Genomic DNA, 26,979 nt, shown 5'->3' with positions numbered 1-26,979 from the left:
AGAATATAAAATAAATAGTTTTTCAACCACTGCCTCACAGCCATTGTAAATGGACAGATGTTTTTTTTTTTTTTTCTTTTTCGGAACTCCCATAAAAGTTAGTAGAGAAGACTCTTCTGGCACTACCATTCCTCTATTCAGAGCATCCATGATTTATGAGGGGAGGACCATTGTTCTAAAGGGTTTGACACACATCTTATTTGAAGATGTAATTGTGAAAACGAGTGACAGATTCCCTTTAAAAGGGGTCTTTGCTTTTACATTCTTACACATAGCACATACAGTCCGATCTGCTGACTGCATGGTATTGAGAAGGAGAAGTAAAATGATATATAGGTTTATTGGAAAAGATTCAGTGTAACTTTTTTATTTGATACGCTAAAATCCCTGGTGTTTGCATGTATGAGTCCAGTGGGCGGTCCTACCAGTGATTAACAGCTATCTCTGCATGCTGTCATACAGTGAAGACTGTCAATCACTGAATAAGACCGCCCACTGGACTCATTTGCATATAAAACACAGGGGACTTTAGTGAATAATATGCAAGTTTTTCTGAAACTTTTCCCACAAAAATGTGTATCAATCTGATCTGCTCTCTAATATCCTACAGGTCAGATAACCAATTTCAATATGACCGGTTCCCTTTAAGCATGAAATCATTTCCAGTCACTGAAAATCCAGACACAGAACATAGACCAGATTGGTGCTGTTTGTAGTAAATCGCTGGAGGGTCTGTAAGCCAACAGCTTTGATTTGTCCCATTTGGCAGCTATTTCCTTTACATGACCAGGGCGATCTCAATAACAAATAAACTGAGCGCTCGGAAATATAAAGATGTTGTAAATTGTACTAATAATCAACATATCAACAAAATTCATGTTACATTGACCATTTATAACGCTTACCTGTGTAAGGTGGAGTTGTGGTGGTGGCGGCACAATAAGCTTCTGCATGTATTTATCCCTCATCTCACACTTTTGTGGCCCAGATTGCAAACTTGTGAGCAGGGCCCTCACACTTCCTGGTATCTGTTAATTTGTGTAAGGCTGTGTGCCCACTATGCGTTTTTTAAGCGTTTCCGCAGCGGCAATTCTGCCGCAGAAACGCTTAAACGCTTGGTAGAAGGTCTGCCATGTTCCCCAATGATAATCCGCATGTGCTGCGCACATGCTGCGGAAATTACCGCTGCGGATTATCATTGCGGAAAAATCTGCAGCACTACCAATTATTTTGTGTAAGCGCTGCGTTTTCGCCTCCATTGACTTGCATTGAATCGCTTAATATCCGCATGACTACATGTGCACATGCAAATATTAAGCGATTCAATGTGCGGATGGTACCCGGCTCTGGAGAAGAGGAGACTCTCCCCAAGACCCGGGTACCATGGTACCTGTAAAAAAAAAAAAAAAAAAAAAAAAAAACATATACTCACCTTCTGATTGGCCTCAGTCTCCTTAGCGATGCATCCTGGCTCCCCGGCAGCTCGCGATGGTCTAAAAGGACCTTCCGTGACGTCATTTAGTCATGTGACAGGTCACGCGACTAAATGACGTCAAGGAAGGTCCTTTTAGACCACCACGAGCCGCCCAACACACCGGACGCACCGGAGAAGACCGGGGGTCATCGGAAGGTGAGTATAATATTTATTTTTTACCATTCTTTTACGGTCACACTATATAAATCCATGCCGGTTGCATGGATTTATATAGTGTGACCAAGTTGTCAAGCACTTTTTCAAGTGATGCTAAAATTGCTTGGAAAATCCCTTGACAGCCCGCATGCAAAATCGCATGCTTCACTTACACTTGTCCCTGGCAGGAAAAACGCATGTAAAATCTGCATGCGTTTTTTCTGCCAGGGAGATGCAGAAACGCTCAGGAAAAATCCGGAGCATTTCTGCATCGTGGGCACATAGCCTTATTCTGTAATGTCTTTTATTGTCTAAAATGTAAAGCGCTGCAGAATATGTTGGTGCTATAGAAATAAAAACTTATCTATCCATTTTGAATTGTCACATAATTCTCAAAATATGCATGGCAGATGTCTGATGAAGGAAAATTGGACATATTAGAGTATGCCTTGTAGACACTGATGTACCTGCATAGTTTTTGCTATATGAAGATGCTTCAGGAAAATGGTAGTGGTGTTTTTTTTTCCTGTAGCTTTTTTTTTTTTTTTTTTTTTTGTCACTTTTCCGGCTGTTTTTTTTTTTTTCTTTGTTTGCATAAAGAATGGTCAGGTCACTTTTTTAGCTGTGTACTGGCTTTCAAAGCCTGAAGCGGTTAAAAGAAGTTACAAAAGACTCTGCATTTTTTTCAGGTGGAGAAAGAAAAAGAAAGTGTATACACTACCTTAAATTTCAGTATGTTCAATCCTTGGCCTATCTCTGGGGTCCACAACATTTTTTTTGGTCCAAGGGCCACAATGCCATACTGGACCTATCCCAAGGGCTACAACATATTTAAAGGGGGACTTGCATGATTACATTACCAGAACCACCATCAGTACATTAATAGAACCAAGTTTTGAGGATTTGGAGAGGATTCTGCTCAGTTTCTGCCCCAAAAAATAGGTGTGGACATATGTTAACTTACCCTGAGCTTTTGGAGCTCCTAATCTCTAAACTTCAAATTTTGAGCATTTTAAGTTTTAACATGACCATGAAGCACATTTGGAATGCTACGTGTGTACAGTATCAGAGCCACAGTCACCATATGAATGCAGCGCCAAAACCACCATCAGTACATGAATAAATCACCAAGCTTAGTACAGCGATCAATTGCAATGTCAGGTCAGCCCCATATACAACTGTATCGCATGAACCTACATCTCCCAATGAAACGTGGACGAGGGTCGGCCACAGGACGAGGGGTACAGCAGACACGCAAAAAGATTAGTAAATATTTATAATATATTATCTAAACAGTTTTTTTTTTTTAAAAAAATAAATAAAGGAAAGTAAACGGTGAATAAATAAATGATGACAGCAATTCCTCTCAATAACACAGAATAAGAGTATACACAAGTACAGTTAATAGTTATATGCTAGCCATAATACATGCGATTAACCCTTTTTATGCATAAAGCCATAAAACGACAGTGTTGTGCCAGTACTCCAGTAATCGCCTACTTGGAGCAGTTTTTGAAGTGTCTCTTACAGAAGAGGCCTTTTCTACTAACTTACTAGACCTCCATAAAGTTATTTATATATGTGCATGTATAGTCAGATGTAAGATGGCACCGGTACGTCCTGAGATTGAAGTGGACGGTTCCTTGCTGGGCTGAGTCCCGAATAATGAGAAACGCTGACTGGAATCTTAGAGAATGCTGATCTCTCTAACGCAGGACTTCTCTAAGTTCTTAGAAATAAGGCCTCACGTGACAGCCCGAGATGCTGTGTCCTTGGTTGTCCTCACAGTCGGCTCATGTCAAGCCAAACAGTGTGTTCCACAGACACCAAAAACAGATCCAGAGTCGCACCGCTCTATCCAGACCTTTTTCCAACGATGCGTAGCTTCACTGTCCTTGAACTCCCCTAGCAACAGTCACAAACTGCCAAGCCTCTCCTCTGCCCTCTACTGGCCATATCATATATTGCATCACAAATCTCCAACAATACAATAAACTGTGATTAACCCTGACACCAGTATGTATTTAACAATGGTAAGGAGATGCTGGGAGTTGTTAACAATCATCGTCAGACCGTGTACCATACAGGAACCACAGCACTGATGAGACGCACGAAGGATCACAGATAAAAATGCCGGTGGTGTCTGACAGCGGCTTATTGCTTTTGTCCCATTTGGGGAAAAAAAACATGCACACAGGCCTTGTTCATTGTGGAAGTAGTGAATGACCAGCTTTTAGTGTTGAAGAGGTGGGAGATAAATCCACAGACATAAATTGATAAAATTGCTTTTAATGACCTCTGCTATATTGTTTATCTTTTTCAGAATACCAGCAAAAACCTACATGATCATAGCTTTCCTGACAGTGGGCACCATGGGCCTTTCAAACACTTCTCTGGGGTATCTGAACTATCCTACTCAGGTCATTTTTAAATGCTGTAAGCTGATCCCTGTCATGATTGGAGGTGTATTCATTCAAGGTAGGAGTTTCTTTTTTTTTTTTAGGTACTAAATATACCATCGGTTAGGGGAGACAGCATCTTCCGCATCTTTTATTTTGCCAATAGAATACAGGATATTTGTGTCACTTCTATTGGTCTGGCCAATGAATAATAATACTCTGATTATTAGAAAATGACTTCCAATTAATATTAATTGTGTTTTAATTCAAATGCATGTATATAAGTCTAAATGGATCTTTAACCCCTTTATGATGAGGTGATTTTCCGCTTATGCACTTTGTTTTCTTTGCCTTCTTCCAAGGAACTTAACGTTTATATAGGGGCTTTTTCTGTAGGACAAGTTGTAATTTTGAATGACATAATTCACTTTACGATACAATATGCTGAAAAATGGGGGAAAAAATTCCAAGTGTGGTGAAATCCACTAAAATAATACAATTCCACCATTGTTTAGGGTTTTGTTTTTAAGTGTTCATTATGCGGCAAAATTATTCTACAGTTCAGTACAATTATAGCGATATCAAATGTGTAAAGTTTGTTTTATTAAATTAAAGTGTTGGGGGAAAAAAATCTGAAATTTGTGTGTATAAAAAAAACAAAAAAAAACAAATTGTCGCCATTTTCCGAGAGCCATAAGATTTTAATCTTTCTGTTGATTTGTTTTTTACATGGCAAGTTGAAATTTTTATTGATAATGTTGTATGCACCCCAAAAATGTTTTGATGGCTTTTTATTTCATTCTGTGCCAGTTGTGGCAACTGAATAAAAGCAAATCTGCCATTTACGTTTTTTATCTTTGCTTTTTACCGTTTAAGTTAATTTTACATTTTAATCAGACTTTTTACATATGCAGATCCAGATAAAAAGTAATGAATGGTGTCAGCACATCAAGCAATATGACCAAAAAACAGTGGTTTATTAGCCCATAGTGGCAGTGTCAACCTTTCGGTTCTGAGGTATGAACCGTTCTCAAACTTGAGAAAGAGAGGTTTATACCTCCAGAACTGAAACGTTGCCACTATGGGCTAATAAACCACTCTCTTTTTTGCCATATTGCTTGATTAAAAGTGTCCTGTGGTATGTCAGGCCAAGACATTAGAAGCCGATCATTTAAGTCCTGTAAGTTGCAATGTGTGGCCTTCATGTGGCCATGAAATTGATTTTTTTTCCCAGCACATCCCACAAATGTTATTACATTGAGATCTTGGAAATTTAGAGGAAAAGTTGGCACCATTAAATCTTTCACATGTTCCTCAGACCGTTTCTCAGCAGTTTTTGCAGTGTACTTTATCCTGCTTACACCCTTAGCGCAAAATAACTTGCCTGTATGCCTGCACTGGGATCGGCTTATGTAGAGGAGTTTCGGGAGCTCCGCTATCTCCACATATGGTAGATTACAGCTATGTTACGTAGCTTGTATCTGTTCTCACTGCGGTGACCGATGCTGATCTCCCATTACTGTTGTTAACCGTTAAAATGCCTCAATCAACAGCAGCATTTAAATGGAGCTGTTAACCCCCCCCACCCCCACCCCCGCACCGTGAGGCACCGATTGCTTAGCATGCGTTTCGCTGCTGCCATCTTTGTACTCCTGTGAAGCTCAGCCAAAGGCTGAGGAGATCTTGATGGTCGTGAGTTCAGGCTCCATTTGAGGACTATCAAAGTATAAAATAAATTAACCCATATGGTAAACGCAGTAGAGAGGAAAATCGAAACGTCAGAATTTTGGGGGTATTTTGGTCACCACACCTCCCTTAAAATAAATATGCAATGAACACTAATATAAAAGTCATATGTACCCCAACTGGTATTTCTAAAACCATCAACTCCCCACACACAGAACGAGCCATCACTCAGCTTGGTTGGTCGAAAAATAAGTGTTGCAGGTTTCCGATAATGGTGACACAAAGTTTTTCAGTTTACTACAAATTTTTGATTTTCTTTTTTTACCAAAGAGAAAAAAAAAAAGTGATATGTTTGTATTCATGCTTACCTGTAGAATCATCTTTCCAGGTCATTTTTGCCATATAATGCTGTAGAAACAAAACCCCAAAAATAATGGTGGAATTACATTTTTATTACTATATTCTCCCATTGGAGTTTTTAGTTCCCCCTTTAAAGGGTTGTCCAGGCCAAATCGATAAGTCTGCAGTCACTCTGTGTAACTGCAGACTTATGAATCCCCCCCCCAGCTCATGCACTGTGCGCTAAGGGGATTCGCCGGTTTCTGACCCGGGACCGGAAGGTATGTATGAGTTATACATACTTCCTGCCAGTGGGCGCGGCCTCGCTCTCCATACACTTGCATAGTGAAGCTGTGCCCCGTCTAGTGAAGCGACCAGCCAGTGAGCGTGTCCGACTAGAGGCCTCGCTCAATACAAGTGTATGGAAGTGAGGCTGCACCCACTGGCTGGGAGTATGTATAAATCATACATACCTGAGTCAGAAACCGGCGAATCCCTGCAGCGCATAGTACATGTGCGGGGGGATTCACAAGTCTGCAGTCACACACAGTGACTGCAGACTTATTGGTTTTCACCGGATAACCCCTTTCAAAGGGAAACTGTCACCAAATTTGTTAGAACGCGCACATCTGTTCTTCGGCTTTGCCCGCAGTAGGGCAAAGTATATCAGGCGTGAAACACGATTTGTTTGCGCAGACACAAGATTTCTCATGGCGATGAGGATGACGCAGGAGGCGTCATCAAGGACGGCGAGCAGCAGCCGGGGGGAGGAGTAGAGGCCAAAGCCACACCCATCGGACCAGACGGACCCGATTAGAATACAATGCTGGAGAAAATAAAAAGGTTTTCCGGGGGGGTATACAGGCGGAGTCAGGAAGCTACATGAGGATTTGAAGAAAGCAGCACAGACATTCAATAAGTTGATATTTGAAGCTGATATGTGACAAATTTGGTGACCAGTTCCCTTTAAGTACTTTGTATGGTAAAATGGCTGGTGTCTTTCAAAGCTACAACTCATCCTGCTAAAAACAAGCCCTTACATGGTTTTGTCAACAGAAAAATAAGGGGAGTTAAAAATGCCACTGCCGTTATTGAATACCGTAGTCACCAGGGGTGCACTCTGTGACATCAATGTTCAGCTAGGTGATATGTGAATGTTACTGAGCATCACACAGCCTCTACTTCCTATAGTGCCATCTCTTTTCCAAGTAAGTTGTGGCCATACACAGCCGCCCCCCACATTATGTAAGAGAGCTTGATTCGTCAGAACTGGCCACCTTCTTTGACTGCTCCATGATCTAGTGCAATGCCTATTGTAGATGCTATAGTGTGTAACTATACTGCATACACCAGCACGCTGCAATGATCTGTGTGTTATGACACCTGTTTCCTAACCAGCATGAACTTTTTCAGCACTTCGGTAGCATTTCATTGGGATAGGGCCAGACCGGCTAGCCTTCTCTCCACATGTGTATCAATGAGCCTTGGGCGCCTATGACCTGGTCACTGGTTCACCAGTTTTCCTTCTTGGGACCACTTTTTGACAGACATGCAATTTTAGAGATGCACTGACTGATCTAGCCATCACAATATGTACTTTGTCAAAGCCCGTCAGATCCTTATTCTTGCCCATTGTTTTTGCTATCAACTTCAAAAAAGAACTAATCCCTGCCCACCCCATGGTAGAAGCTATTGTAACTCTAAACAATGTGTTATTCGCTTTATCTTTAACTTCTATTGGACATTAGTTTTTATTTACTGACACCTTGGCATAACCCAAGGGATCCCTTTATAAATCAATGGAGTCTGTCTGGCGTTGGCACCACAAACGTAGTAACCGAGAATTGTGGTTTCCATTGTGAACTCAGAAGCCACACTGCAAATGTGAACATATTGTGCCCAATCTAAGGACTTTTCTTGTCCTTTGTCCCTTAATATTGGTAAAATAGGATTCTGTGTGCACATAATTTATTTTCCTTTTTGTCTGTAGGGAAGCGTTATAATGCTGTGGATGTGACTGCAGCTTTGTGCATGAGCGCAGGTCTTATATGGTTTACTTTGGCGGATAGCACTATAGCCCCAAACTTCAATGTGACAGGTAAGAAGATACAGAAGGACTACACAGTCCACGGTTCTCCAGCCTTGTGGTGAATCCTACAACACCGTGGTTGTACAGATTGCCTTGTTTTATGATTACATGCAGAATTCATACATCATTTCTTGTAATTGTGTTTTATTTTGACCTCCAGTTAAACCTGAAATGTCGCGTTTGATTGCAAATATACTCAAATCTCTGTCATATTTATGGGTGCTTAAAAAGCAAAGACATGGGCGACTGTATGCCAGACTTCCATAGTGGATAAGCTATTTAGAGAACCTACACAATTTTTTAACCTAATTTTGCCCAAAAGTGAAATAGATTAAAAAAATGTAAGTCCTCCTCTTGTAAAATGATAAGAAGTTTTGCTTGACAATACCTGCTTATAATGCTGCCCAAATCTTCCCCATGCAAGTCTAATACAGCGCCCATCAGTAGTTGTAATGGTAAAGCCGCACATCAACTCCTAGTACAACGCTTTCCTTGCTCGGTAGTGGTATCGCACTGAAACTGCTTTTTTCGCAGCTGTCTGACATAGCGCTGAGAGAACAGTGTATGCATTTTCTATGGTCCTTGGTTTGTCTCCTTAACAATTTTGGAACTTTTTCAATCAGGTATTTTTGTGTAACTATGTGGTCTTTGCTTACAGGCTGCAGCGGTGACTTCGCGATTACAGTGTGCATCACCGCTGCAGCCAACTACTGTGCTCAGCGCCTGTTCCGATGTCGACATCACAAACCGCTGAGCCCAATGATTGGCTGCATTGGTGATACATGCTGTGGTCTTGATATCACCTCTAGAATTAGGAAAAAGAGACCCAATGCAGTGATACCGAGCCCACACTGGATTAGGGGAGGGTAAGCAAAGTGCTAGTTTGATTTTTTATTTTTAAACCAGAGGTAACTATGCTTTAAAAAAAAAAAAAATGTATTCATTAAAAACCCCCTTGAAGGGTTTTCCAGGCACTAAAAAAACAGAAAATAACCTGGCTATTCCTGTAACGAGTCCCCCTGTTAACTCTATTTTTTCCTTTTAGCTTCTCTGCAGCCACCTTCATCCTTCTTTTTGGTCTGTCACTATTTACATTATTTAGTCACAAGTTGGATAAATCACTGCACACATGGCTTCTCCCTCCTGAGACTTCTAATGTGCGCTGTCCTGAGACTTTCCTACAGGCAGTTATGTTACCGATGCGGACACTGACACATCACAGGATCGGTGCACTGCTAAGTAGTAATGAGCCATATAATATAATCTTGTACTCTGTATCACAGCACCTCAAGTCCATAAGATTACTTGCTCTCTGTGGAGCATGCACCCCCTCTCTGTAAAAGTTGCTGATGCTCACTGGCCATGCCCCTGCATCGCCCTTCCCCTCTCCCTCTTCCTGACCTGCTTGTTCAGAGCCCACTGGTGTGAGAGCCATTGGCTGAGTCCTGCATGCAATGCTCAACGGACAGGCTTCCTTCCATTCAGAGCACAGGCAGGAAATCTCTGTACTCTGTGCTTTGAATGGACTGTTACAGAAACATGGGCCACGTGTCACAGCTTAGGAACAGAGAGGAATTTTGACAGCAAGTAAATTGTGAAGTTTCTTCATTTTACATAGGGTTTACAATGTTTTAGTAATCTGTGTATCTGGAGAACTCTTTAAAATAAACTGTATTCTCTCACACACACACTCCATTACCTTATTTTGCTACATTGTTTCCCACCCACCATCCTTAAAGTGCTGTTTTAACTGCCTAATTCATTCTCCTTCTGTAGCGGTTTTGAGCTACATCTCTAGAAATAATCTGTACTCAAAGACTCTTTACAAACGTACTCCATGTGTGCGCTTTTCTGCTCCCCAGTTCATGCTCCTATATGAAGTGTTTATAAATCGTGTTTGAGTACACTTTGTTGGTAGAAGTGCAGTTCAAAGCAGCTGCTAAAGGAGCATGAACTTGTCAGCTAAAACAGCTCTTTCAGCCAGGTGTTTCGGAGAGAAGGAAGCAAAATAAGGCCATGAACTATATTAAAAAGGTTTCCATGTCTGGAGTTTTTCTGATAGCCGTAAGTTACAATATTAAAGGTCTATATAATTTATTAGCACACATAGGTCAGTGCTCAACATGATATCACCACATTTCCTTTCACATTGATTCATGTGCATTTTATTATTGCCTTTAGGTCAAAGAATATATAGGATTAAAAGTGAATCTGTTAATTCTTCAGTATATGTAATTCTTTATAAAACCATGAATTTTTTTTCTATAATGTCTTCATTTATTGCGTTGTCTCTTTATCTGTATGGTGTTTAGCCAATTAGCTCTATGCAGATTTTTTTTTTTTAAGTTCTGTTTCCAAAAATGTACGGCTGTCGTCATTTTACTGTACTTGTCGCAAATCAAATCTATGAGATCGGAGCGGAAGCGTTCAGGACTTGTGTGCAGCATGCAAATATCAATAATTGGATTTGCTCACCATGCAGTTGTAACTGTAGTCACAGTAGCGTATCTTTTTGTATATAAAAGTGCAGCAGAACAGACAATAAGAAGGGAGGAAAAAGAAGGCTATGAAGTGGAGTTTATTACAACGTATTATTCTTTGCAAAGGCAGTGTATTAGGTAACATATGTTAAATGAGTATTGACACTAGCATATGCATGGATAAATGCATAAACCAGCAAAAGTCTTGCAGGCATCGAGGCTTTCAGAAAACATACTACTTTCTCTATTTTATATTAACTTTCAAATGAAAAATTCTTAAGGATTCAGTTGCCTAAGGGTAGCAGTTTGGATGCTAGTTACTAAATGCCAAATTGACTTCACTTGACTTTTACTCATAAATTTCTCAGAAACATTGATACATAAACTAGTCTGATTCCAGCTGAAGCTCTACTTACATAATTTAATCAGATTCCTTTGAACATTGTGAGGGACAAATCTATTCAGATGACATTTTTGCCTAAAGGGAGCAAAACTATTCAGCTAGTATAAACAAAGCATACTCTTATGCTGTCTCGTACAGATATTCTTATCATAAACCCCCGCCTGGAAGAGGCCTTCCATTGCTTCCTCTGCAGAGGAAGAGCCAACACTGACTATTTTACTAAGGCACATGTTAATTTTATATAGTTGGTATTATCAATTTGCCTTGTTGTAGGACTTTAATAATTCTGCTCACATTAAAGAAGACCTGTCCCTTGCCATAAATATGTATTTTTTACCTGGTGTAAAGGCACCTTTCTAGAGTTAATTTTTTTGTTTCTGTACCTCTTTCTGAGATGCAGCCCTTTCTTGCGTTTTGTGTGTTATATAAATCTATTCTTCTTAGCAAATTTGGCATTATCCTCTCAACTGTTTTCTATGCGTTGTCTTCTTGAGGACCATGCCCCTTTGATGAACAAGACTTGATTTTATATGCAGCGAAGCGGGGGGCCATATCTTGGGAATGGAGAGGCAAAGGAACAAAATCTAAACAGCAACATTTAGACATGTAAAACAGTAACCTATTAATGGCAAGTAATGCATCCTCTTTAAGTAGCCGCAGTTCTAGAGGTAACGCAGTGTATGGAGTATGTACTCCTGTTTTGTACCTTTTAAGTGTAATAGCAGGTAAAGCTAGATTGATTTTGTTCCTTTGTTGTTTCAAGGTGTGCTGCTCATTTCTCTTGCCCTTTGTGCCGATGCTGTAATAGGAAATGTGCAAGAAAAGGCTATGAAATTACACAATGGATCTAATTCTGAAATGGTAAGGGGTACAGTACATTAATATGTAATCCACTTTTCTTGAATCTAGGAAAGAATGGCCCGAATATAGTCCACAACTTTTGTTAATGTTCTTCTCTGGGTGTCCTCCTACAGATGTTGTTATGAGGACCATACTTACTCAGGTCTTCTCCAGCATTACTCATGCGTTTGTGGTTACCAGTCCATTGCACACTGGTAACAATGGACTTCTACTCTTGAGAGTACTGAGATTCCTAGCAGTCAGAATCCTACTACTCTGTTTCAAACTGTATGATATAGATCTGTAAGATGGGAACATGCCTGTTTAAAGGGGTTGTCTGGTCCAAATTGTTAAGTCTGCAGTCACTGTGTGTGACTGCAGACTTTTGAATCCCGGCAGAGCACACACTGTGCACTGCGGGGATTCGCCGGTTTCTTAGCAGAGACCGAAGGGTATGTATGTGTTATACATACTCCTGGCCAGAGCCTGTCCAGTGGGCCTCGCTCCATACACCTGTATGCGCCCACTAGACGGCCTGTGGCCGGGAGTATGTATAACTCACACATACCATCCAGTCCCGGCTCAGAAACCGGCAAATCCCCACAGTGCATGCGCTGAGGGGATTCATAAGTCTGCAGTTACAAAGTGATTGCAGACTTATCAATTAGGACTGGACAACCCCTTTAAGGTGTTCATGATGTTTACACCAAACAGGATAGAACCATCAGTAGACAGTAGTCCTGTGCCCAGTAAGTATACAGAGTGTTGTATACTTACAGGGCACAGGACAGCAGAGTGTGCGATGGGACACCAGGAAATGCATGTAAATGTTCTACGTAGTACATGGCTAAAAAGGGGTGTCGGGGGGCATGAGGGTTACATGTTGCCCACCACTGCCTTAGCGTGTGGAAACTAATCAATAAGACCAGGTACAGGATACCTGCTGATCCCTAACATCAGTAGACTGGCCGATTGTGAATAATTGTGTTATGGGGAATTTCAAAGTAGTAATTCCCACAATTTGCTCATCCAATACACAATTGGCAGATATCTAATGCTGGCACCATCCTTAATTTAATAAAAGAGCAAATGCAACCTTTATTAATAATTTCCATAATCTGTGTTTTGGGCGGTTTTCGAACTAAGCCTATACACACACCTATTATTTCTACATAGCTTGTTATTGACTGTCCGACCCATCATTGTGAATGAAATGTATTTTCCCTATTATTATTTTCAGGTTCTGTATTCATATTCCATAGGATTTGTTTACATTTTACTAGGCTTGGCCATTACCAGTGGACTGACTCCCGCTGTATCATTCTGCTCCAAGGTGAGTGCGGAAATAGAGCAGCTTGATTAAAAAAAAAGACATGGCTGGTATACGACTGAGAACTGTATTAATGCAAGGCAATAGTGCATGACAGCATAAAATATACATGTCATGTTATGCAGAGGCTGCAGAATAGGCACTACCTTCAAGCCGTATATTCGCTCCACAAATAATTTTTTCCTTCCATAAAAAAAAAAAAAACATTGTAATGGCATGTTTTATTTATTCAGAATTAATACATCAGTCGGGTTGTATATTTACCGACTGCATTCATTTTATAATGTCACCTTTTCTCATTTTAGGCATAGACCAGAGTGCATCAGACCCTATAGCCGTTCAAATATTTTTACCTTGCCTAGATTATCAGGGACTGTAAGATGAATGCACTCTTAAAGGCAATATAGACATCACAAGAAGAGATCAACAGCAAAAAGGGATTGGGAAATGTGTGTAGATTTTATATATATATATATACATACATACATACATACATAACACCTTCTCTGTACTACAATTAGTGTTGAGAGATATATAGGATATATATTATTGTATATGTATGAGTTCCATTATAGATTTAGATATATTTATAACAACACACACTTCCATGTGTGTATGCTCTCATCAACAAAATTGCAACACCAAGAAGCAGTAGTCACCATTCATTTCACCATATAATGTACTGAAACACTGAAAAGTTAAAGAAAAATTCAATTCTCCCATTGTTTAGGTTTTGTTTGTTTTTTTAAAAAGCATAATTCTGCAATTTTTTTTACAGTGTTCATTGTGAACTAGATAAAATGTTGTGATCACCTCTGTTTGTATTTTTTTTGTGTTGTTGCAGCGGCCAAAAATAACCGCAATTCTGGCGTCTTCCAGGTTGTGGGTTTTTTTTCCCCCCCTCATTGTGTCATTTACCGATCAGCTTTTACACTTTCATAGATCGAACTTTTACCAACTGTTAGATAAGACATAAGTTGTTTTTTTTTTTGTTGTTTTTGCTTTATCAATTTTCAAGGAAGAAAAGGGGGGTGATTTTTTTTATTTTTTTTTAACTTGTATTACTTATTATTGTATTTACTTGTCAGTTAAAGGACTTGAAGTTGCATTCATGTAATCACTTGTGCTATTTGCCGCAATACCCAAAGTATTGCTGCATATAGCACAAATCAGTGTCATATGAACGCCCGCTGGCTTTCACCGGAGTACTGCCATGACAAGCATGGGGGTCTTCAGTAGCCAGCTGTGATGGCAACCAATCGGTGTGTCATAATTACGTCAGGGGCGCACCGCATGACTAAAACACCATTTTTCAGGAAGGGGTTAAGAATCAAGTATGATTGCCACGTTCAGAAATACTTGCATGACTTGGCATGTTATCAATTAAGTTATTAATGGTTGTCTGAGGAATGTTCTTCCACGCTGAATGCACATTGGTACACAAATCCTCTATATCCGCTGCTGATGACTCCCTTTTGCAACTGCTGATCAGTATTGTCTTAGATGTGCTCAATGGCATTGCTTACCAGACCAATCTCCAGCTATCAATGTGTCAAAGATGAAAGTGAGACTCCTGGCTGAAGGGTATAGACCTCCATTCCAGCCTACATTGCCATCATGTCAAGCACAAACCCCTTTTGATGGGTTGTTTAAACCCTGTTTGACTACTTATGTTTGGTATTTGGCATTTAATTACACTTGCAATACAAAATGGATCACTACATGCCGTTCTTTGAATCTGCCAGACCATGTGCACAACGCCATGAGAGAACATCACATCTGCTCTACTCCTGGGATTATGGTGTGTGGTGTCATACTGTATGGTAAACAGACCTTCAATTGTAAAGAGAGCTGCCAGCAGTGGATCTTGATGATTTGGTTGCCGAAATGCGTTCATCATGGCAAAACATTCCAAAGGCAACCATTAATAACAGATGGCAGCTATTAAATAGATGGCAGCCCAGGTGTGTAAATATGTATATTTCTGCCCATGGTGCTAATATTCAGTACTGAATAAATCAAGATATTTTGAAGATTTTGTTTCCATTTTTTTCATTTGCATGTCAATAACATGTCAATCAATCAGGATGGTAGCGTAGTGGTTAGCACTGAAGCCTCAAAGCACTCTGCTACTGTGTTCAGATCCCACCAAGAGCATAATCTGTGTGATTTCCATAGTTCTGTCATTGTTGGTGTTGCAATTTCAATGTCAAGCAGTGTGTATATTATATAATTTTCATATTTAACACACTAAGGATTTGCTTAGTAGAAGAGAAACTGATGGCTCTTTTTTGTCTTGTGAATTTTTTTTTGTAATGGAATATTTTTTTCTTTGTTATAACTTTTCTCCCTCTTTAGTTTCCATTTCAGACGTACGGTTATGCATTCTTTTTCTCCCTTACTGGCTATTTTGGGATTTCTTTCGTTCTCGCATTGATTAAAATTTTTGGAGCTCTTGTTGCTGTGACAGGTAATTTTCTTCATGAACTGTCCCTGTGCAAATGTGTGTTGCTGACAAACTCACAAACACAATTCTGATAAGTGGAGATCAAGAAATCTGATAAAGCAAAAGAGAAATTGAAGATTCATACAAATTTATATGGTTAATAATACAGAGATCTGAAGTAACATGTCCTGGAAAAAGGTGGTACTTTTCCCCTCATATAATGGAATACAGTGGCTTGCGAAAGTATCCAACCCCCCATGGCTTTTTACATATTTTGTTACATTACAACATGTGGTTAAATATTTTTGTAATCCAATTTGTGTGTGATGCATCAGCACTAAATAGTCTAAAGTAGTGAAGTGAGAAAAATATAAGCTTAAATTTATGGGATCAAATGTCAAAAAATTGGCATGTGCTTATGTATTCACCCCTTTTGCAATGAAACCCCTAAAAAATTCTGGTGGAACCAATTATCTTCATAAATCACATGCTTGGTGAAAGGAAGCATACAATTTTTTTATCCCAATCTATGATGATTCCCCGGAGCTCCATCAAATGGAGAGTACATGGTACCACAACAAACCTGCCAAGAGAGGGCTGCCCTCCAAAACTCTCAACCCGGGCAAGGAGGGCATTAATCAGAGAGGCAGCACAGAGAACAAAGATAACCCTGAATCGTTCCCAAGCAGAGATTGTGGTATCTGTCTTAATTACCACAATAAGCCGTACACTCCATAGAGGTGGCCTATATGGAGGAGTGGGCAGAAAAAAGCCTATACTTTCACACACAAATTGTATGACTTGTTTTGAGTTTGCCAAAAGATGTGGGAGACTCTCCAAAGGTGTGGAGGAAGGTGCTGTGGTCAGATGAGACCAAAATTAAACTTTCCAGGATATCCCTCCTGACAGCACAATCAGGAGGATCGTCCCCATATCCTTGATGGGAACAAGAACACAAAAGAGGTTAAAAAGCCCCTCCCTCCACCGAAACCCCAGTGTTTTTCATGTCCTGTCCCTATCAGGGACAGACGCAGAAGAGGATTAACTTTAACTTACGATCGGGATGGGATCCTCGCATTCCTCTCCTTCCTTCCGGAGACTTACACCCCGCTGATCAAGGGGTCCCTCAGCCTGTCTGGTTAAAGCCATGGCTCCCGTGTAGAACAGCCTCCCCTGGAGAGAGGGCTCTTTGTTCAGCCTGCTACAGCCCTGCGCGTGGCTCCGGCGAGCGCTGGGAAAGGAATAAGCAGCACTTCCGGTTACAGAGACTGTGACGTGCAGGCCTCTAGTAACCCATGGTAGAAAGCGCGCCGAACGCACTTCCGGTCTATTTTTAAAAAAAAATGGAACCAAATTTAAAGTGGAAACACTGTTTTTGATGATTCAGATGGAAGACAGGTGAGATGAATTCTATTTAAGTAGGGGTAGGAAGGAACTGAGGTATCAGTGCTACCAGACAGCCAGCTATGGTAGGACAGACCACTGGTTTCTTTGATACTCCGGCTGAACCTCCAGTACAAGTGAGTTAGCTGGTGATTCCCTCCTTTTTTGGTTTCACTCCCTGATTCCATCTGTCTATGGTAGTAAATTTATATGAGCCTTTGTCGTTCTAGGACAAGTAGATTCCTAAAAGAGCCATGACGCCGTCTGCCCCTAAGAAAAAGATGTGCCATCGGCAGCTCAAAACTACCGGATACATATGAGAAGCACTTATGCACAGACTGTATTGCCAGGGTGGTTAAGGAAGAACATTCCTCCTTTATGACTGACATAAGAGCCATTATAAGAGACTAAGTCCAAAGTTCAGCCACGATCTAGTTTCCCCACAAATTTCCCAGATAGCTCCCAGATAGTGATGAGCGAGTATGTTTTCTTAACCCTTTCGCCGAGTATGCTCGGGCGAGCAACGAGTAGTTACAGCTGCTTGGTGTTTTGTTTGAATCACTCCCGTGTGCATGATTTGCAACTGTTTGACAGCTTTAATACATGTGAGGAATGTGTAAGAAATAGACATTCCTCACATGTATTAAAGCTGTCAAACAGTCGCAAATCATGCACACGGGAGTGATTCAAACATAACACCAAGCAGCTGTAACTACTCGGTGCTCGCCCGAGTATACTCGGCAAAATGGTTAAGAAAACATACTCGCTCATCACTACTCCCAGACAAAAAAGACCATGTGTGAAGATGGAATCTAGTTTACAGGAGGAGGAGTTGTCAGAGGACACCGATCCTGAAAAGGAAGGAAGAGCAGGGTCTATCTCAATTCCACCAGAAGAGAAAAAGAAATGGTAGCGCTTTATCTATTTTCTTGGGAAGATACGATCAGCTGTGAGAAACACAATGATGGTAGAAGACACTCACCAGCCTTCCTCTGAACAGGTTGAAATCCCGTATGAACAGAGTATTCCCTGTTAATAATCCTATTAAAGCCATGATTCTAGAGGAGTTGAAAAGAGACTAGTTGTTCCTAGAAGTTTCAAATCACACCTGCCATTTGAATCTGAGGAGATAAAATTAGGGGAAGAAATACCAAAAATTGATATTCCGATAGCCAGGGTAGCGAAAAAAAACATCAATTCCATTTGAGGACTCATCATGTTTAAAAGACCCTATGGACAGGAAGGCAGACAATCTCCTCAAAAAGAACTGGGAAACCTCTGCTGCAATAGTAAAAGCCAACATAGCGGTTACCTCCGTTGCAAGGTCCATGAATATATGATTGGAACAGCTTGGTCATCTGAGGAAGAAAACTTCCAGAGATGAGCTCCTGGACTCCATCCCGTTACTGAAGATGGCAACGGGATTCATGGCTGACTCTTCGGCCTAGTCAATTACATTCGTCGCAAGAAATGGGGCGCTTTCTACCACGACTAGGCGAGCGATATGGCTTAAAACTTGGTCGGGATAGCCACTCCAAGAACAAATTATCTACCATCCCCTTTTCTGGCCTTTGTGTATTCCGTCCAGTACTGGACGATATGTTGGAAAAGGCCTCGGACGAAAAAAAAGGGATTTTCAGAGGAAAAACTTAAGAGTAACATCCTTTCGGCGGTCGTGTTCGCAACAGAGACCTGAATACTCTGGGAAATGGAGCTACCTGAAGGGAGGTAAAGGAAGGAATACCTTTCCTAGTAAAGGAAATAGCATGCGTAGGCAATGACACCATGAAAGTTGGAGGGAGACTCCAACACTTTTTCAGGGCATGGACAGAAGTATCCAACAATCCATGGATACTCCAAACAATAGCAGGGGGCTACAAAATCTAGTTTGTGCAGATCCCTCAGGGAAGATTCCACTTAGCAGCTACCCAGTCTTCACAGGTCCCCAGAAGATTACTGGCGGATGTAGGAAAATTGGTGGATTCAGGGGTGGTAATACCAGTACCAGAAGAAAAATGGTTTCTGGGTTATTACTCAAGCCTATTCTCAATAAAAAAAAAACACTGGGCAACTATCGCATGATCATAAACTTAAAATCTCTAAACAGATCAGTAGCATACAAGAAATTCAAGATGGAATCAATCAGATCTACGATTCCTCTAATCAGAGAGAACATGGTAATGTGTACGATAGAGCTCAAAGAGGAATATTATCATGCACCCATTCACCCTCAGTCAAATATACCTACAATTTGCGCTAAAAAAAAAAAGGACATACAACATTATTAGTTTAAGTGCCTCCCGTTTGGTCTTTCCTCGGCCCCACGAATTTTCACCAAACTGGTAGCTGAAGTTATGGCTTTTCTCAGAGAGCAAGGCATATTGATACTGGACGTACCTGGACAACTTTCTATTTATTGCAGAGTCACCACAACAGCTAAAAGCCAGTTTATCTTCTATTGTCCTAACCCTAAAAAATCTAGGGTGGATTGTAAACTGGAAAAAAATCAGACCTTTATACCAGGAAGAAGGAAAATCTTCCTAGGAATTCTCCTAGACACAGAACATCAGATGTCCTTCCTACCAGACAAAAAACAAAAAACTCATACAGAGTTCTGGCTTTCGAAAGCAAACCAAAAGTGACCATCAGAAAAGGTATGAAGATCTTAGAATGAATGACAGTCTCCATACCCGGAGTTCGATGGAGCCAATTTCACTCGAGACCATTACATCAGATTCTGACATCCTGGAACAGGAAGATCAACAGTTTAGACAAGAAAATAATTTTGTCCGTAATAACGATGAAGTCGCTAACAAGGTGGACTTCTAGGATCAACCTACAGAAGGGAATTATGTGGAAGTTGTTTCCATTCGTCAGTCACCACCAACGTGAGCAACAGTGGCTGGGGGGCCCATATAAAGGGTTAGTACCTACAGGGAATCCGGCAGGGGCAGGACCTTCCCAGATCATCTAACCTGAGTGAGCTCCAGGCAGTCTGGGAGAGACTAAAAAGATGTCAAACAGATCTAAAGAATCAACATATCCGAATTCTGACAGACAATATGACAACCATGGCTTTCCTCAGACATCCAGGGGGGCCAAAAGATTGCCATCTGCAAGCTTTAGTGGGAACGATTTTTATGCGGGCAGAAAAAAACAGTACTTTTCAGTAACAGCAATATATGTGAAAGGTTCTCAGAACGCGGTGGCAAGTTACCTCAGTCGGGAGACAGTGCAGCAGTCAGAATGGGAACTAAACTGTGAAATTGTTACAGTTCCTATCCTAACATTCCAAACATATTTAGCGTTTCTGCAGATGGGATTTGATAAGGGCCAAAGACCCAGCACCTTGAAAGTGCAAATCGCAGCCTTAAGTGCCTTCATGGACTATCTAGCTTGGCATCCATGGATTAAAAGATTCATTAAGGCCACAACAAGAATGAGACCGACAGTCAGAACTCATGTTCCACCTTGGGATTTAAGTATAGTCCTAAATGTTTTATGTAAACAACCTTATAAGCCCCTCAAGGAATCAGGTATAAAATTCCTCTCCTTAAAAACAGCTTTTTTGGTCGCGATAACTACGGCAAGGCGGATAGGTGAGATACAAGGAATCTCAATTAAAATACCCATACCTAAGACTGCTAGATGACTGTATTATCCTCAGGCTAGATCCCGCATTTTTACCAAAAGTGGTAATCCCCTTTCATATGAGCCAGGAAATAGTCTTACCCTCCTTTTGCCATGACCATAAAAATGATTTAGAACGAACTTTTCACTCCCTGGATGTTAGGAGAGTAGTCCTTCAATACTTAGAAGCAACTGGCGAGTAGACCCTAACCTGTTCTTGCAGTTTGCAGGTAAAAAGGGGAAGAAGGCATCAAAAACAACGCTAGCAAGATGGGTCACATCAGTAATAAGTGTGACCTAATCATCTGAAGGAAGATCCCCCCCCCCCCCCCTCCAGACAACATCAGAGACCATTCTATTATAGCAATAGCCACATCATGGGCAGAACAAGCAGGAGCAACAGTTGACCAAATGTGCAGAGCTGCAACATGGACAAATCTAAACACCTTTTGCAGACACTATAAACTGGACATTATCAAGCCAAAAAATGGCTTTTGGTAGGAAAGTCTTCAAGGCAGTAGTCCCACCCTGAAAGTATACTTTTGGTATTCTCCCGATGGTGCTGTCAGGAGGGACGTCCTGGAAAGTAGGCATTAGACCTACCGGTAATAGGTTTTTCAGGAGTTCCTCATGACAGCACCCATTACATTCCCTCCCTTATATCCCAATCTGCTATGTGAAGGTAAACCTAGAAGGAAAGCTAAATAAAATAGTTGGATTCATCCTGGTGTGGTACTTGGAAAATCACTGGGGTTTGGGTGGAGGGAGGGGCCTTTTAACCTCTGTTCCTGTCCCTATCAAGGATATGGGGCCGATCCTCCTGATGGTGCTGTCATGAGGGACTCCCGGAAAACCTTTTACCGGTAGGTCTAATGCCTACTTTTTGGCCACCAAGGTAAACACTGGCGCCAAATCAACACAGCTCATCACCCCAAAGCATCATCCCCACAGTGAAACTTGGTAGTTGGAAGCATCATGCTGTGGGGATGTTTTTCTGCATCAGGAACAGAGAAAATGATCCAAGTCAAGGGGAAGATGGATGTTGTGAAATACAGGGATATTGTTGAGCAAAACCTGTTTATCAGTGATTTGAGACTGGGACCAAGGTTCACCTTCCAGCAAAACAATGACCCATAGCATACTGCTAAAGCAACACTCGAGTGGTTTAAGGGGAAATGTGTAAATGCTTTGGAGTGGCCTAGTCAAAGCCCAGACCTTAATCCAATTGAGAATCTGTGGTCAGACTTTAAGATTGCTGTTCACTAGTGGAAACCATCTAACTTGAAGGAGCTGGAGCAGTTTTGCCTTGAGGAATTGGCAAAAATCCCAGTGGAAAGCGCATAGACTTTTCCAAAGCTACTTGCAGCTGTAATTGCTGCAAAAGGAGGCTCTACAAAGTACTGACTTTAGGGGGGTGAATAGTTATGCACACTGAAGTTTACTGTTATTTTGTCCTATTTGTTTGCTTCACAATGAAAAGAAAACCGCATGTTCTTTACATGAACCCTCAAAAAAAACTGAAATTCCTCTTGGGGAGGTGGCAAAACACAAAAAATGCCAAGGGGGTGAATATTTTTGCAGGCCACTGTATGCTTAGTGAACCGTACACAATGGTGTCCCACTATATAAACATTGTTTTACTAGAAATACAATATTAAAGTAGTTTTCCAGGCTTGGAGTTTCAAGTCTGCCATCTTTGTATGTTACTGCAGATTTGTGAATCCTCATATTGTGAGCTGTCGGGATTCTCCAGTGCCTTGAGCGGGACCGCAAGTATGCGACTTGCATACATGTGGTCACGTGCTGACATGTGCGCAGCCTCGCTCAATTCAAGTGAATCCAGCGAGGACGGACACTTCTAGTTGGCACATGACCACATATATGCAAATCGCATACTTGCATTCCCGTGCCCACCTGCTCCCTGCACTGGAACATCCTGAGTACTCCCAAATCTGCAGTCACATGGTGACTGCAGACTTGAACCCTTTCCTGGACATCCCCTTTGACCATGTTCCATCTTTGAAGCTATTTTACAGAGATTATCACCATGAAATATAATCTTCATTTCAAAAAAGTTGGGATGCTGTGTAAATGTAAAAAAAAATAGGAATGCAATGCTTTGGGAATCTCTTATAGCCATATTTTAATCCCAATACAACATAGGACACCTATCAGAAGATGAAAGTTAGACATTTTTCCATTTAATGTGTAAAAAAACTTTAGAAATTGATGGCAAAAACCCAAAAATGTTGGGATAGGATAAACAAAAGGCTGGAATGTTAATTTTTCATTGTAACACCACATGTTGGTTTTTAAAGACAGCCCATATATATACACCTAGGTTATTATCTTGACATCCATTGTATTGATCAGTAATTAGCTACTGTAAACCCAACTTTATGAGCCATGTCAGTAGACTCTTCAATAACATGTTTTCAAATTCAAAAGCCTCAGATTATATGTACACACTATGGTTGTATTGGAGAAAAGCGTTTATTTTTAACTTATTTTGCAGTTACAACTGGAAGAAAGGCCATGACCATTGTGCTATCCTTCTTATTTTTTGCTAAACCTTTCACCATTCAGTAAGTATTTATAAATCTGATTTTCAATGCAAACTATTAAAAAGAAAAATACATAGTTAAAGGGTTCTCTTAATGTCGTAGAACAGTAGTGCACCGGTATCCTGGCTTTCTTGGGGGGTGATGTCCTTCTGCTCTATTGACTCTTACCAGTGGCATGGTTATGCCGCTGACACAAACTGTGCACTCTGACGCTGCAAACAGGGGCAGCTTTTCCTCTGCAGCATAGGAGGAGCGCTGTGGCACTGAAACTTTCCGGAACCAGCAATCTGTCCAACTTTGGAGCAGCTCTTGTAAGCTCTATTGGAAAGAACTTGTAAGTGCTGTTCTGGAGAGCAGAAAGGATTTTTGTAACAAAGTTGCAAAGGTGCTTGTTTTTTACTTTAAGATCATGATTTATTTATTTAAAATGCGACAACCCCTTTAATAGGTCAGAAAAGAGATGCTGGTCTTTAAACTGTCACCCATAATCCTACTGAATTATATATATTTTTGTAGTCTGTTCCAAAAGAAAATGTGTTTTATATATCATTTTATTTATTTTTTTTAAATCAAATGTTTTTTATTGAAGATTTTCAAATTTAAGAACCATTACAAGCAAAGGGTAAATCAACCTCACCTCTTTTGTAATAACATTCCTTTTTAAATAAATGCCCCTTTCCAAAACCAGTAACCAATAGATTTTATTTATAAACTCCAGAATTGTGGGGACCTGATCAGTTACCTAGTATTGAGCTATTTCCTGGCCATGAACAACATACGCGACGCAGCCGTCTTACCATATTCATCAGTAGTCAAATCCTCAACATATCCCAGTATACACACAAAAGTAGGAAATATGTGAATTTCCTAAACCCTGTTTATAATTTCCAGAACCCCTCTCCAGAAAGGTTCCATATGAGGACAGGACCACATCATGTGTAATGAGTTTGCAGAGTTTATTTTACTTCTAGTGCAAAGAGGACTTGGCCAGAGTCCTATGTCGAATAAGAATGGAGGTGTTCTTCATACTTGATGTAACTCGTATAACTGGAATAATCTATGAGATTCACTCAGTTTTGGCACCCTCTCCAAAATTTCTTGCCATTGACCATCTTTTATAAGGGCCTATTACACTTTCCTATTTTATTTTAGAATGTGATGTATACTTCGCCAAAACCAGGTCTAATAAGGCACTGAATAATATGGAGATCAGACCACTTGAGTTATGCATAGTAGCAATTCTATTTATTAGCATATTCTTTTGTATGTACTAAAGAGAAAAATTAAGTGGTTAAGTCCCACAGGAAGGATCCAGGAAAAAACGGTTGAAGCAGTGTGGTTTTAATAACTTCGAAACGTATCAATATCAAACTTCTTCCTAAAGCAATGTCCCGTGTTTCTTTTTTCAAATATCTTTATCTTTATTTAGCTCCAAAAAACATTCATTTCTGTACAAAATCACTGAAAAACGCGTGGTTTTACTGCCAAAGGATGCAGAAACCTTGCAGAGATTTCTGCAAACAGATACTCAATGTTGACAGAAAGCCAAAGGAGAAATGCCTGTGCTGCAGATTATAACTTTGTTTGTGGGAAAACCCCTTTTAAGTAAATTTTAAAGTTGCTTTTAATTAATACATCTTGGAATAAAATTGTGGACATTGTGTTTATCTCAGCACAGGAACACTTTTTAATCTTATAAATGTGCCACTGCTGTGTACTGTGTAATGGCTGTGTCTGACCATACAGGGACATGGTCTGATCATACCACATCTCCTGGGCAGGGGAGGAAGCAAAAGAATATACAGACATTACAGCAGGGGATCACAGCTGGTTCTTTTTGTGAGATAAAGCATTTCCCTGCCTGTTTTTAAATAATGTTTTACCTCAAAGAATAATGTGTGATCCTCTGCTGTAATTTCTGTACTCTTTTTTTTTTTTTTGCTTCCTCCTCTGCCCAGGAGCTGTGGTATGATCAGACTATGTCCCTGTACTGTCAGACACAGCCATTACACAGTACGTAGCAGGGGCACATTTATGGCTATGTTCACACACAATTTTTTTTTCAGATTTTTTTATTCAAATTTTCAGCTGTGTTTTGCAGTTGGTACAAAGTCTGAGATTCCAGAAATCTCATGCACACATCTTTGTTTTTTTATTGGTTCAGGATTTTGTGCTTTGCATTTTTTTTGAAAGATAGAGCATGTCACTTCTTTCAGCGTTTTTTCACCCATTGGAATTAGTGGGTGGTGAAAAAAACGCAGGTGTCAAGTTTTCAGCATTTTTGTGCATAAACCAGAATGAGATTTTTTTTTTTCACTCAACTTTATGTACATGCATAACAGAAACAAAAAGACCAAAAACGCAAGAAAACAGTAACAAAAATCCTGAACAACCTCCTTTCAAGATATCATGTTTTTTCTGCGTCCCTTTTCTACAGCAAAACCTGATGTGTTAACATAGCCTATAAGATTATCTCAGCTCAGGAACATTTTTTTTTTAAACACATCCAAATTCTTATTATTCCAAGATCTATTGATTAAAATTAACTTTTTTCATGGGAAAACCCCTTTAATTTATATATAATCTCCAACAAGAATGGTTAGGAAAAAAAATGTCCCCCCACCCCCTATGTAGTTTCCATATATCCAAACAATTTCCTGATTTTTACTAATTTGCATAATGTATTGCTTTCTCTGGATTATGTACATTGAGCCCTCACTTCTTTTCTTGCCTTTGCAGATATATTTGGTCTGGATTATTAGTTGTACTTGGAATATTCTTAAATGTCTACAGTAAAAACACGGACATATTGAAATTGCCTCGCCTGTATAATATTCTGAAGAGAAGGGGCACAGAAGTGAAATCAAGGACGTTCTCACAGACTGTATAAAATATATATTTTTTCCCTCATTTTTTTTTTTTTTCTAATCTTAATCATTAAATGATTATATTTTTCCAAAGGGAATCTGCTACACTAATGAGAAGGTGAAGGCATATTGTCTGCGTTGTTGCTGCTGAAGTGTAAGCCAAGGAGGTGATTTCACCACTCCGCTCACTTATGAGCGTTTTACTGGACATGACACTTTGTGGTGTCTTCATATGATGTATGGTACTCGGGGACCTATTACCTCTCGACTGGAGGCATGCACACTAGTGGACCATGACTTTTTTATGACATTTTTATTTTCACTGTTCTTAAGTCAATGTTTCAATAGGGAGTTGTTAGTCTTCAAACACCAAATTACCCATATGCATAAAGTGCATACTTCATATTGTTGGCCTGAATCATGGTAGGTATGGAGTTTCTCTACTAATAAATGTTTTCATCTTTAGAACTTAATGATGAACTGGAGGTTTTGTAACTTTGATTTTAGGTCACTTTACTAACATTGCATTAAGTTCATATTACTCAGTAACATTCAGTGGACGCGGACCACGCCTTATTGACATCAGATTGTGATTGGGGGGGTTACACATTTTTTGCTTCTCTCTTGTTCAGTTTTCTTTCCTGTGTTTTTTGTGTTGTAGTTAATTTCCCAAGGCGTGATTGAAGCTGGATTGTAAACTCAAACATTTTATGAAATTCCAACTAAAAAACACTTAACACTACAGAAAATATTAATCTAAAATTACATAGAATACCAGTGAACTGTATTAACGTGTATCTGCCTAAATATGAATGTTACCTACACTCAGTCATTGGAAATGTAGTGAAAATACAGAAATTTCTATTTTTTTTAATCCAATTACCACCACAATA

At 40.1% G+C, this 26,979-nt stretch overlaps 1 protein-coding gene across 2 annotated transcripts in view; it reads left to right on the top strand.

Moving 5' to 3' along the window:
* SLC35B3 (solute carrier family 35 member B3) overlaps positions 1 to 26,559 on the top strand; it is a 101,788-nt gene extending 75,229 nt beyond the window's left edge. For both annotated transcript variants that reach the window (XM_073678748.1, XM_073678749.1), the window contains exons 4-10: positions 3,954 to 4,108; positions 8,045 to 8,152; positions 11,790 to 11,887; positions 13,107 to 13,199; positions 15,555 to 15,666; positions 23,171 to 23,240; positions 25,959 to 26,559. In XM_073678748.1, the coding sequence (XP_073534849.1) occupies positions 3,954 to 4,108; positions 8,045 to 8,152; positions 11,790 to 11,887; positions 13,107 to 13,199; positions 15,555 to 15,666; positions 23,171 to 23,240; positions 25,959 to 26,109 (787 nt within the window). In that variant the 3' untranslated portion in view covers positions 26,110 to 26,559. The remainder of the gene's footprint in view (positions 1 to 3,953; positions 4,109 to 8,044; positions 8,153 to 11,789; positions 11,888 to 13,106; positions 13,200 to 15,554; positions 15,667 to 23,170; positions 23,241 to 25,958) is intronic.
* Positions 26,560 to 26,979: the final 420 nt, after the last annotated feature.

This window comes from Phyllobates terribilis, unplaced genomic scaffold (genome assembly GCF_046119375.1).
Source record: "Phyllobates terribilis strain yellow unplaced genomic scaffold, ASM4611937v1 Scaffold_4__5_contigs__length_816908805, whole genome shotgun sequence".
Classification (NCBI taxonomy): Eukaryota; Metazoa; Chordata; class Amphibia; order Anura; family Dendrobatidae; genus Phyllobates; species Phyllobates terribilis.
This window is presented reverse-complemented; position numbering and strand designations above follow the sequence as displayed.